At 53.5% G+C, this 13568-nt stretch overlaps 2 protein-coding genes across 2 annotated transcripts; one reads left to right on the top strand and one right to left on the bottom strand.

Moving 5' to 3' along the window:
• Window positions 1-130: 130 nt before the first annotated feature.
• N0V96_008489 (uncharacterized protein) lies at window positions 131-1152 on the bottom strand (the record flags this gene model as incomplete). Its single annotated transcript, XM_053190108.1, has 3 exons — window positions 131-751; window positions 854-960; window positions 1119-1152. 3 exons carry the CDS (start codon window positions 1150-1152, stop codon window positions 131-133), a joined length of 762 nt encoding a protein of 253 aa, XP_053052530.1.
• Window positions 1153-8660: 7508 nt separating this feature from the next.
• GPA1 (guanine nucleotide-binding protein subunit alpha) lies at window positions 8661-9958 on the top strand (the record flags this gene model as incomplete). The annotated part of the gene is made up of 4 exons (XM_053190107.1): window positions 8661-8778; window positions 8890-9232; window positions 9286-9842; window positions 9915-9958. 4 exons carry the CDS (start codon window positions 8661-8663, stop codon window positions 9956-9958), a joined length of 1062 nt encoding a protein of 353 aa, XP_053052529.1.
• Between the last annotated feature and the right edge of the window lie 3610 nt (window positions 9959-13568).

Below are 13568 nucleotides of genomic sequence, written 5' to 3'. Positions count from 1 at the left end.
CCATTTCACATCGAGTCCGCCGGGTATCCAAGGTTGAAAAAAAGGCCGGGCCGCATATAATGATGCGGCCCGGCAGCCGAAAGCCACAAAGGGGGGCAAGCGGAGAGGCCACAACAGGAACCAAAGCCCCTCACATGACGATACAGCAAGCCTTCTCCAGCTTCTTGAGAATCTTGACGACCAAGTCGGCAGTCTCGTCCTGGTTTTGCTGCTGGTTCTGGCCGCCGTGGTGCTGCTGTTGCCCACCGTGGGTCTGGCCGCCATGGTGCTGTTGCTGGCCACCGTGATGCTGCTGCTGGCCGCCTCCGTGGTGCTGCTGTCCACCGCCCCCGGTGTGAGGTGGCGGCGGCATCGTCGCATCCCCGCCCTGGAGGTTGATGTAGATGCGGCCCGCGTTCTCCTCGGTCGAGTACTTGAGCCCCATCTCGCGGCAGATGGCCTCGATCCTCGGCTTCAGCTTCTGCACGTGGCCCGTCGAGTGGTTCCCCTTGCCGACGATGGCGTGCAGGTGTTCCTGGCCCCGCGCCCGGTCGGCGCGGATGCGCTCTTCGAGGATACGCTCCGCCTCCTCGACGTACTGCCCGTGCAGGTCGACGCAGCTGCCCGTCACGCGGCCGGCGGCGTTGTTCTCCCGGAAGATGAACTCGGACGCCTGGCGGTTATAGTCCTCCATCTTTTGCGCGTGGCGCTTGCCCTCGTTGGAGAGCTCCTTGGCGGCCGCGCCATCGCCCGATTGGTAGGCTTGTTGAGACTGGATAGAGCATCGAGGGTGGTGTTAGTTTTTTGCGGGATCATATAAAACCCAAAACCACGTGTTTCGAACGAGGCTTCGGTTTGGGTTGTGGCCACTTACGCGCTCAAAGGCCTGGTTGCGCTTGTTGGCTTCCTCGCGGGCGAGGTCGCGGAGGCGGTCGTACTCGCGCTCCGTATCGTCGTCGTCGTTGTCGGCGTGGCTGAAGGCTGCGACGGTTATGCTCGTGTCAGCGCACGCGTGCGTCCCACATATGTCGAGCCATCCCAAGCAGCACTGTCTTTATCCGGGTCTGTTTGTGGCGGTCTCGGATTCCAAGCCATGGCTCCAGGAGGATTCGAAAACGAAACATGGCGAAGATACTCACCGCGGCCGCCCAGGCGGTTCATAGGGATAGACATGTTTGCCCGTTTGCGCGTTCAATTGACTTCAGGACGCTGTCCGTGATGGAATTGGCAGAGGAATGAAGAAGGGTAATGCGGCCGCGAGCAAAACAAGCTTCAAGTTCGCGTCCAAGAAGCGGGCAGAGAGGTTGGTAGGACGGCGCTAAGCAAGCTTGTTTTTCGGTGCCGGCAACGTAATTGCGGGGCTCTGCTCCGGCCGATGACGGCTGTGCAGGCCGGTCCGGCTTCCGTCTCTGGCTGCCCGGTGCAGTACGGTTCAGCCATACGACCGGTTCCATGATGGGTGAACCCATTCGCCCCATCTTGGTCTATCGGTCTGGGTCCCATTTCTATGCCGTGTCTTCTGTGACCAGGGTTCTGGGGAGGGACAAGTTCGCCTCAAGTACCTTAACTCGTGTGATCTACAGGGGCAGACGCTATGCTTGGACATCGTTCTAACTCGCCAGGCGGCTGAAAACGCCACAGGCATCGCTTGAACCCGTGCTCTGGTTGGTGGCGCTTTACAGTATGTTCCGCGGTTTCTATATGTCTCTCCAGGGCAAAATGATGTCCTCTGTCTCCCAATTGTCCTGATTCAACTCGTCCGCATAGCAGAGCTGTTTAAGGCACTCACCGGAGAGGCTTCGTTTCACAGCTTCTCGGGTCCACGAGGATCTAGTCCCGTCCGAAACAAAACTCGAACAGCCGGAGTGGAGGACGATACCCACGGGGGCCAACGAAGGAGCGCTGGAGTCATGGAATGGACGCCAATTCGTCTGTATGATGTGCCAGATGGTGGTTACACAAGAGGCAGGCTCAGGGGCGGAAAGCTTCTGTGGGCCCTTCTAGAACACCACCTTCTCTTTTTTTCTTCTTCGTTTTTCTCCTTTCCGGATACTTCAGCATCTAATACTCCATAACAGGAGAAACCCAATCGTCAGTACCCAAGGTCAAAGCACACGCCGTCCGAACTAGCCGACCAAAGTCCAGATGGAATAATGACGATTTTCCGACAAAGGTAACCTTCACTAGGGGGGGTCTTCAGGGGAACAGCAGATGATCGTAAGAGGGTGCTGCTCATTACTACAACGACCTTGCAGAGCACCATCTTCGTACCTGCATGACATGCAAGAGGACGACGCGCAGGGAACGCTCCATCTGCCAACTTTTAGTGCGCCTTCACCAACTGTGCGCGCTGCTATTCGTCCACTCATGGAGTTGCACTGGGTCGGTGGGCGGCAGAGGCAAATGGGCAAGACGACCTTGACGACGAAGACGGTGTGAGTGGATGGGAACGGGCCTCGGAAACGAAGAGAGCCTCCACAATTTTGGGCCCTCTTCAATTAAAACGAGCCCTCTCGTGATCCCGCGTGGAATGACTTTTTGCAACTCCACAGATTTGCCTCTTCAGGCATGCGATGACTATGAGCCCCCCAGCCTCTGCCAATGGCTTGGATGGATCCCGCTTTTGCTTTGAGGAAAAGGCAGCTCGTCTGCCATGTGGCCTCCCTGTACCAGGCGGGAATAGTTTCTCTGGTAGTTTCCGACCGGCTGCTTGCAATGCATCTAGTGAATGTGCGAAATTACCTTATTTCGGATGCGAGATGTCCAGGTACGCCAGCTTGTCAAATGCTTCTATTGGTTCCCCTTTGATAGCCGCTTTTGACGGCGTTCATGTCAAAGTCTTTTAGACGACGGCTGCTAAAGCCTTGCTTTGCAAAAGCCGACGAGCCTCTTCTGGCTTGTCGATCTGAAGCTGGTCCCCCCCCACAGCACACTGTAGAGACTCTCGCCTTTGAGACGTGCCATCGAGCGAGAAGTGAGACCTGAGCAAGAAGTCTGGACTCCGAATTGCAAAAAAATGAGGGGCCAGAGCAAGGTCCATCCATTGCATGAAATACTGAGAATCCACTTCAGACCGCATTTTCGACAGTGAGGATAGTGTTACCCGGTACGGATATCGCAAGGTAGGGGCACATTCTCGATAGCCCCGTCGTGCCCCCCCAGGAAACCGTCCAAAATTTAGTGGTGATCGACAAGTCCAAACAGGTTCGGGAAGTGCACGCCTGCAGTTCAGCGGAATGGAACCCCGAGATCACTGTCCGATCTTTCTGTGCATGCCTCGAGGGGGCTTCAACCGCCATCGTATTATCATAACGCAGATGAGATTCGCAACGGCCAGACTGTGTTAATGTGTACAGCTACCAGCAAGGGTGGGTGATATTTGCCCTTGCATGGTCGGCTAAGATGGCTTGGTGTTTCAAGGCAGCTAAAATGGTGGGGTCTAACCGTACCAAACTCCAGGCTTTGGCTCTCATTGCACTGAGCGGTGGGTTGAGAGATTCCTGCCTACTTTCTCCGATGTGTCAACACGTACGTCGACTCTGTCGTGAAAGACGTGACAATCTGTGCGTCCTGTAAGAGTTCAGGCGTAACGACGAAGCGCCGAATGCTCTGGGCTCCAGATAGTTCTCCCCGGTGATTCCGCGAAGTGGATGCCGCTTCTGGTCTGTTTGCTCTGTTGTTTGCTTTCTAGAGAAGTAAGTTTCCATGTTTTAACTCGGCCGACTGAGAGGGTGGCTCTGACAGTATCGCAAGTCGGAGCGCCCATCTCGATACCGTGACTTGCGGTTAATGTGGTGCTTAGCTCTCGATACATGATCATAGTCGTGTGGCGCAATTATTGGCTGGCTGCAATAATTGCCCTACAAGTACCATTTCCGAGATCTAAGCCATCGAGGCGCTCTGGCAGCCAATCAATGCAAGAGAACCGAGTCAGTATGAACGATGTCTCTCTTTGAGCTTCACAGCTTCGTCTATTGCCGAACAGCTTGGGTCGGTGGCTTTCTTAGTGCGAAGCCTGCCTTGCTCGATGCTCAGACACGGCCGAGCGATTCTTTGTACAGACATCGAGGTCGACTTTTCGGGTTCATGAAAGCCGTGCGTCAATCGAGACCTGGATACCGGAACAGACTATCGCGTTCCGACGTAGATCTTGTCTACTGGAAGGATCTTGTTAGTACTAGTCTTTGGTCCGCCAGTGATACCATGTGCAAGCAGAATCGTGTGTAGCGGTAGCCAGTACTGCAGCCTGAAGCATATGCAGGTGAATCACCTCGGCGGCAGCTTGCAGCAAAGTAGCAAGCGGCTGAGGGCAGACGCGCAGGAACAAGTGGTCTGGTAAAAAGCAAACATCTCGGACTGAGTAGGGGGGCCAAAGATGTTGGAAGCTCGGAAAGAGTTGAATGACGACTAGCCGCAAACAATGCTGTTGTTGTCGAATAGTTCTTTGATGATGGGTTTGAGTAAAGGGAAAGTCGACATAGAATCTCGCTTCACGGGATGACGGCTCCTAATGTGAGCCGACTAAAATACCATTCAGATAGTCAGGATCCAAACTGGGCTTCTGAACAATCGATCGAGGTGTTGGACGCCAATATCCCTGATGATTGGATCTGTATGTGTCTGAGTACATACTGCTTGCCCTTTCCCCATTGTGTTTGCTTCTTGCTTTTGGAGATTTTGCGCCACGCACACACAAAAGAATTGCTGGGTGAGACGATGTTTGAAGCAAACAAAGACGCCATGGCAAGCAAGCTAATATTTTGATCATCTCGCTTTTTAATCAAAGGATCTTCTCATGCGTCCTACACGATGATCTCGTTAAGGGTAAACGGCCAAAACTGTCCAGTTATCGATAGACAGCGTGTAATGTACCGCATAGAAGAGGTGGAGCGGTCAAACATCGTAAGTGGATGCAGGGGTGGACAGGGAGACGGGACCTCTCGCGACAATCTGATAACAGGGCATTCCGGGATCCCGCTGCGTGTCCCAATAAGCGCAAGAAAATTCTCGAGACGAGGCTGAGTATCTGGTTTCCTGAGTCTGAAGGGAATACTGTTGACGCCGTATGTGCTGGCAGAGACGCTTGCACGGGCCTAAAATGGTGATGAGGAGAGTAGCCGCCGTGGCCGTGGGACCGTAGCTCCGATGCGGCCCCGGTTCTTCCTGACAGATGAAAGAGAACTAGAGCGATGGTCCGGCCCATTGGCGTCTGGCTCGTTTTTGAAGTTGACAGCATGAGTTCCCACTTGAGAGTAGAGAAGAAAGGGAATGCTACTTGTCTCCATGTAGTTTAGGCCTACTTTGAGAGAAAGTTGCCTTTGAGAATGCAGGTTCTTTGTCCCACCTCGATTTTCGTGGTCTGTCTTCTGAAGCAAGTTCGAGGCAGTGCAGATTGGAGGAGCGTTTTCGGGCGAATCAAAAGTTGATGGCCGAATGTATGGAGAGTTTGGGTCTTTTGCTGGTTTGTCTGGTAAGTGTGCGATGCAGTTTGGCGTCCAACTAACACCCAGATCCAGATCTGTACGCATACATGCCAACGAGTACCTATGTAGAGTAAAGGCCTGGTAAGTACCCGTACTCCATGATTGGTGGTCACCGTAACAAAAGAGGCCGTAGGTACTCCGTAGTGGTCGGTAGATCTTGTGGACAGGACCATGCCCACGGCAACGTCTTCGTTCACCTCCTTACCTTAGGGAGGCGGCTGACGAGGACAGTAGTGTTTCAAGAATTGCAATGGAAGTTTTGATGGAAGGACGTTGCTCAAGTTCCAATGTTCCATAAACCATCCATGTTGGGCAGGTTGTGGATGGGTGGATCTCTCGTCTGCTTGGCCGCGGCGGATGGTCTGGCTGGCGTTGCCTGCAGCTGCAGACTCTGGTGCAGATGGTTGCGAAAAAGGAAGCGTGCAGATTTCTTCTTCTCGGTTGGGACTCTGTCTGAACTGAGCCCGCCCGCGGTCCCCCCTCCACGACCGACTCCCGAGTCCTCCACATCCGCAAATGCTACTGCCGGTCGGCAGAGGATGGGTTGTCGTTCGACGCTTACGGAGTACACAGATGGCACCCGCAGGAATGATGGCGGTGTTATCTGGCCGCGATAGACGGCGAACCGTCAAACTGCCAGATGGACGTCAACTCAGGATACTATTTCAAAGTTCCGGTTCGTATTGGCATTGGCTCGTGCTTCTCAACCTAATTATTGTTCCTAGACCAGTCACCAAGGTGGCTTGATCCATATTAACTACCACACAGCAACAGATTGTATCCGTGGCAGTAGTCTAGAAGAGACATGGAGTCCCATTGCAGTTAGCGGATTCGTACCCGGCCGAAGAAAGAGCTCACACAGGGCCCAGAGAAGCCATCTCCGTGCCTGGTCTGTGGTCAGCGGTAGCGCGAGGAAATTTTACATTAGTCAGGGCGGCGAACAAGGACTCTTCAGACCAGTCAGGCCAGGCAAACCAGTGCGAGACCCCTTTCCCCTGTTCTTTTCCGCCCAGGGACGCCAGGGACTCCAGGGGACTTCGGCTTCGTTGCGGGCGACCTCTGGCTGGATGAGACCTCACCAGGCTCCTCTCCGCTGGCTATTGGCCCGGCCGCGGTGATTTCGACGTTGCAAAGGCCTGGGTGCGGATCCACGCCCGCTGGAAGACACTCCTGGTCATCGTCTCCATCCAGGTCTAGCAGGTTGTCGTCGATTGGTTGGCGAGGTCTTCGTCAGTCTGGTCATGTGTTTCTGACACTTGCACAGGAGCAGAGCAAAGGTAGTGGAGGCACGGAGTATGCGTAGGCGCGTAAGGAACAGGTAGGTAGGTAGTGGACGGTACAAAGCATCCATCTCATCGGCTTCCCGATCTGCAGTGCCTCTAACCGCATCTCTCAGTGTCAGCTCGGGGAGAGGAGACGGCGCTGAACATGGACGTTAGCTTAGCTCAGGAAAAGGACGAGACAGGCGATGACAGGACAACCTAAGACAATAGCGACCGGGGAGGCCAGACGGGAAACTGGGGCTAAATGCATCGAGAAGTACGTACATGCCCTTATGTAAGGCGATATATCATATAAAGCAGGTACCGGTGGATACATACCGGGCCGCACCAGAGACAGCTTAGCACCAAAATCAAGGCCAGGACATGTACCATGTCCGTGCTTCTGGAACTCCCAGCCCCTGTTGGCCCCTGCACTAAAGCCAGAGAGACGCGCCGTACGGATAAGTACCTATTGGAAGGTAGCTGGATATTCGCGTCCGGAACATTGCCCACACCGTACATGCCTATGCTTGTGACCTTGATTTCTTCAGCTTTTCTTGTGCACTACACTTGAAGGCCATGAGTCTCGTCGTAATTTCATGGTATGTGTAAATATGTGTAATGCAAATGGCTGAGGTGAGTGCGAGCTGGTGATGAGTTCAAGCCAAACGTGCCCGAGGTTGAGGTGTGAAGTGAGGTGAGGTGCGTTGCCGCGCACTGGCCACGGGGAGGAGCCTCCAGAGTCCAGCGTCCCCCACCAAAAGCTGCTTCAGTGTCGAGGACGCCCGGCGATGGCCCCCAAAAAGCCCCTAGTCTCGCTGCCAACTCCTCCATCACGGCCAGGTACAGCCAGTCGCGGCTGTCAATCTGAAGTCCAAAAGAACGGGACGCCTCCCATCGGTACCTACCTTACCTTAAGGTACCTCACTGCGTAGACACCAGGCAGCCTGGTAGACCCCCCGTGGACAGGTTTGGCACCACTGGTGCCACTGATTCCCTCCTTCCCCGTGCCTTCCCCGTGCGGCGTGCCCCTCTCTCCATTGTCCACCAACTTGGAAAGACCGCCAATTCGCCATTTCCTCGCCTACCCCGTGCCTCTTTGCCTCTTTTTCACACAGTATACTTTTATCCCCGTACCTCGCCCCGAAGCGCATTGTCCGCCCCGGCGACGACTGCCGCCCACTCTTTTTCTCCCACTATCCTCTGGTTCCTCGCAGCACCGTCGCCGCCATCCTTGCTCATAACTCCTCCACCCTTGCCCTTTCCCATCTCTCCTCTCCACATTAGAGGCACCTCCCAACCCATTCCTCTCTTTTCTCTCTCCCTCTCCTGCTCCTGGTCTTCCAATCCTGTCGCGACCATCCCATCCTCCCACCGTCCGCCCAACGGCTCGTGTTTTCTTTTCCTGTTTGCTGCGTTTTTCGACTCACCGTCAATTGAGTGATTCCATCATCAATCCAAAGACCAAGAGGTGAGTTTCATCCAACTTTTCCTACCGCATGCAAGCGAGAGAGAGAGAGAGAGAGACACGCACCACGAAACCTCCAACATGTCGGCGCCGACATCGAGCCACTGGGAATTGAGAAAGCGAAACGAACGAGACACCAAAGAGACAGCCTAGAAAGGAGAAACACCTCCACCTGCCCGCTCGCTCGATGCTAGCAACCTCCCTCGACCTTTCGACTCTTCGTCTCTTATCCGCCATCGCCTGGATCAACTTCGCATTCCAGCCTGTCGCCCCCAAACAATTCGATCCGTCTCTCTCGTTTGCCCGTCGACATCACACCCACCTGCGATGTGGTTGGCTAACAAGCTTTGCTTCCTTCAGGTCTTCTCCAACGCGCAACGCCAGATTCTTTACGGAATCCCCAATCCCCTTTAATCCCATCAATTTTATTCTACTAGTCGTCGTTTCCAACGACAACAAGCCGCCAAAATGGGTTGCGGAATGAGCACGGAGGACAAGGAGGGCAAGGCCCGCAACGAGGAGATCGAGAACCAGCTGAAGAGGGACAAGATGATGCAGCGCAACGAGATCAAGATGCTTCTTCTGGGTAAGTCAACATCTGCCCGCGATTGCATGTCCCACGCGCTCCGTACCTAGCATCATCCGATGACAATCAATCATGGCATCGCTGCACAACAATTCTCTAACAGTCACACAGGTGCTGGTGAATCCGGAAAGTCGACAATTCTGAAACAGATGAAGCTGATTCACGAGGGCGGCTACTCACGCGATGAACGGGAATCCTTCAAGGAGATCATCTTTAGCAACACGGTGCAATCTATGCGTGTCATCCTCGAGGCAATGGAGTCCTTGGAGCTGCCCCTTGAGGACCAGCGCATGGAATACCATGTCCAAACCATCTTTATGCAGCCCGCCCAGATCGAGGGCGATGTTCTGCCTCCTGAAGTTGGAAGCGCGATTGAGGCGCTGTGGAAGGACCGAGGTGTGCAAGAGTGCTTCAAGCGCTCTCGCGAATACCAGCTCAACGATTCGGCAAGATAGTGAGTGACCACTTCTCGGGCGGGAAATTGCCATGTGCGCTAACAAGACCCAGCTACTTCGACAATATCGCGCGTATCGCCGCTCCCGACTACATGCCCAACGACCAGGATGTCCTCCGATCGCGTGTCAAGACAACGGGTATTACGGAAACCACATTCATCATTGGCGACCTGACCTACAGAATGTTCGATGTCGGTGGTCAACGATCCGAGCGAAAGAAGTGGATTCACTGCTTCGAAAACGTCACTACCATTCTCTTCCTGGTCGCCATTTCAGAGTACGACCAGTTGCTATTCGAGGACGAGACTGTCAACCGTATGCAGGAGGCCCTGACCCTCTTCGACTCCATCTGCAACTCAAGATGGTTCATCAAGACGTCTATCATCCTCTTCTTGAACAAGATCGATCGTTTCAAGGAGAAGCTCCCCGTCAGCCCGATGAAGAACTACTTCCCCGACTACGAGGGTGGAGATGACTACGCTGCTGCGTGCGACTACATTCTCAACCGATTCGTCAGCTTGAACCAGCACGAGACTAAGCAAATCTACACGCACTTCACCTGCGCGACAGACACAACCCAGATCCGCTTCGTCATGGCGGCAGTGAATGGTATGTCCAATGCTCACCACACATTGCGTGAGACAAGGCGCACAAAGAGACTCAAGCTAATCTTTTGACTAGACATCATCATTCAAGAGAACCTGCGGTTGTGCGGTCTGATTTGAACAAAAAAAAACGTTTGCTTTTTCTACAATACCCTTTACTTCTAATTGCATGACCCAAGCCAGAAAGCGTCGTAGGGAGGCTGGCTCATGAAATTAACTTTCTTCCCGACGATGAGACGGCGACCCGACGGTTTCCCAAGATTCCCTTGATTACGCGACTGTATTTTTCTTCCTACCTCTCGGCTATCCCCCCGTATATTGCCTCGCGAATCAGGCGGTATACGTTTTTGGTTGTGCTCTCGTTGGCCCGCGTTCAGGAATAAGAGGGGAAAGGTGGGAGGTAGTTCTGTACCAAACATGATGTCTCGACCAGTAGACGGGCTCGCCGCGGAAGACGGAATCCTACTGCGGGCGGGCAGCGGTAGTGGGAGAGTGAGATGGGGGCAGGAGAGAAGGAGAGAGAGAGAGAGAGAGAAATGGAAAGATGGCCCCCATGGATGGATAGCAAGAGGAAAAGAAGCAATGAACTTGAATGCATTTGAGAGAGCCTGATGGATGGAAGGTGGCTAAATATTCTGTTTAATTACGAAAATCTCCTTAAATTCGTGCCATTGTGACATGATGCGTAGCTAATTGGCCGTTCCTCGAAGGCTCCTTACGCACCTGATGATGTGAACCCGCCATGGGAAGGCATACCGGCTGTTGTCTACGGTGCATATCCAGGAGCGTTGAGATCTGGTGATACATGGCGTCCTGCTGTTGCAGCTAGTGTGCTAGGCATGATCACTTTCAACATCCGTCAGAATCCCATTGTAAAGATCGCCATCTGCCATCTCGCAGTGGGCCAAGATGGGTAGGTAGCTTGGGATGGAAGGCTGGTCGAGACCCGGCGCCACATCCAGGACCGGCGTCGTCGTGCCCGCCTCCGTTCTCCGCATTGCGCCGTTTGCGGTCTTTGCAAGGCGACACCGCTTCCGTCCATGGGATATGTTTCCCGTAATGTACGTAAGGAGACACGCTTACACATACCTAAGCCTCCCGGGCAAAGTGTAGCGCAGCTTGGTTGAGGGTCTTCGTCTTCGTCATCAACTGCGATTGCCCGGCACCTAGCAATCACCACACCATCTTACTATTTCTCAAACTTCAGTTTAAGGCCGCAAGGGGTCCTCTGCTCTATTTTTTTTTTTATAATAAAAAATCTTCTTACACCGCCGCACGCCGTCGCCGCCTCCTTGTCTTCGCCATCCGCCCCGTCTGTCCGCTTTTCTTTTGCTCTGGAATTTTGAGTTCCATGGTAGAGGGTGGGCGGCGGCGAGGGAAAGGTAAATGGGAAACGGACGGGGGCCTTGGAGAGGGCCGAGTGTGGCCGCCGGTATGCGGAGAGGATTACAGGACGCACCAACACGCACATATTTCAATACTGCAAAAAGGAGATATAGTTCAAGAACTTTGACGACACATTTTGGGATGGGACGGGACGGGAGGCGCGGTTGTCGGTTGTGTTTGGGTTGTGGAAGCAAGCGCTGGTGGCGCGAGCTTTGGGGAGTTGGCGTTACCTATTGCCATTCACTTGGACCTTTACCACTCAAGACGAGAGGGGGAAAAAGAAAAAGGGGGAATAGGTAGGTATGTTGGCAAGGTAAGTGAATTGGAGCTTGGCGTGTATAGGTATCGCGAAGTGCAAACGCAGGTGAAGGGGAATGAATCGATGGTGAAGAAGCCGTTGGAGTGATCGTCGACAAGGATGGCAGGTCCTTGGGCAGAAAGTGCTTTTTTACCATGGACAGGCGGAGGCGAGCTAAGCTCATGGGGCGGGCGGGTGTTGCGTTGCTCGCCGCCGCCCCCGAACTTGCACATTACACACGGACGGGATGCCTCAAGTATACTACAGTGATGTTTGGCTGGTGGTGTTGGTGATGCTGGAGGTAGGATCCGGTGCCGGGGTTGGGAGGGGGGCTTCGTTCTTTCGTGATATTGGGTAAGGATCATGTCCTTTCATCCCGTCTGAAGAACGATGCTGTTGCTCACCCTCCCCCCGATTCTCAAACACGTCGCAGGATTGGTATGCCCTGCCCGCAGTAGCAGCCCCCCTCTCTTCCTCAGACCAACGAATTATATGAGTTGTGATATGTTTAATATGTAGTCGTTATATTGGTCAACTTTTGCAACGTGACCTTGCTCGATGGCAGAAATATCTTCTCCAACGTGGACCGGATTCGAGTACTCCGTTAAAGGGCCCCTTTCATTTCCAATAACCAAATGGCGGAGCAAGAAAACATGGACTGGTGGGGTGTTGGTAGGCTTTTGCTTCGCCTCACACAGTCGGGGAATTCGGCACGATGCGATCTCGCTCCTTGCAACATCTCCGTACACACGTGTACTTGTTTTGAAGGCTTCAAATTAGATGAGAAGGGGGCCACGAAGTAGACAGAGAATTGAGATAAAGTTGGGGGTTGTGTGGAGTGGCGGCGTGACGTTTCATCCAGATTGCGTTTGCTGTTCTTGTTTTTTTGCCCATATTTACATGTACTTCGTACACTAATACGGGATACACTTACACAGTAATGTAGGGCTCTCTTTCGCAATCGCCTCTGCCCACCGACTGCGGAAGGGATCGCGCTTTGAACATTTTCCCACGGACACCGCTCACGTCCTCCCGGGAATAGAGAAATGTCTATTTAGCTGTAGACTGTCACGGGTGGGGTGGAGTAGGCAGATCAGAGTTCACCTTGACCGTTGAGAAGGGGGAAGGGGGGCTAATTTGGCAGCTGGTGTGTGTCTGTGTGTAAAATAGCTTTCCATTCGGGGGCGTCGAATTCGGGCTGCCAAGTTTGTGCGAGTTGACTTGGGATCGCTGTGAACTATATATGGGTTTCCCTCATTCGTTCTTGGGATGGATATTGGTCAAGTACATGCTGGTGCGTAACTTGCGTACCTTACCTCTGGAGAGCACGGTTGAACAAGCCAGCAGAGGGAGCATGAACTGCTCTTACCTTCCCCGAGCGAAGCCGAAACCGACGAGTTGATTGGGCAGATAGTTTGGACTGATGAGACATGCAGAGAAAGAAGCTAAGAGGGTTGTACTTGCTCAAGGCAGGTTACTCGGGGAGATATTGTCACACGAGAGATTCAGCAGCGGGAGGGCGCATGCTACGCTGTCAGGCGTCTGTAGTCTGTAAAGTGGCTGTCCGCCCTTCACCCTATATCAATCATACCCATACCGGTTATGTGCGCATCTCAGCGTAGTGCAAGGCGGACTGTTGCAACAGATGATGGATGGGTGGCCTCACATTGAACGTCAGACCATTTGTCAGGCTGGGGGGACGGAGGCGGCGGGTTAGGTGAAATGGCGTAGCAGCAACGGAAAAAAAAAGGCAAATCGGCTGGATCTTTTCCCAAACTAGAAGATATATGACAAGACGGAATATATATGGGAAGGGCACAAGGGGTGTGTTTTCGCTTCCCACGACGGGACTATGGTGCGGCGGGATCGTTTGTACAGCCCCGGCAGTGTGACAGCAGTAGAGACATCCTAGTCCCTGGAGAGGCGGGCTTGTGATCAATATCATAGCCTATAGGTTTGGGAATGGAGTGTAGCCGGTATGAGATGCCGTACTGTGTAAGCCAAGAAGTCAAGTGTGAGCGAATGAGAGTGAATGAGACAATACAT

The sequence above is a fragment of the Colletotrichum fioriniae genome (assembly GCF_027942845.1).
Source record: "Colletotrichum fioriniae strain IMI 355084 chromosome Unknown scaffold_10, whole genome shotgun sequence".
Taxonomy (NCBI): Eukaryota; Fungi; Ascomycota; class Sordariomycetes; order Glomerellales; family Glomerellaceae; genus Colletotrichum; species Colletotrichum fioriniae.
Note: the sequence above shows the minus strand (reverse complement) of the source record. Positions and strands in the feature narration are given on the sequence as shown.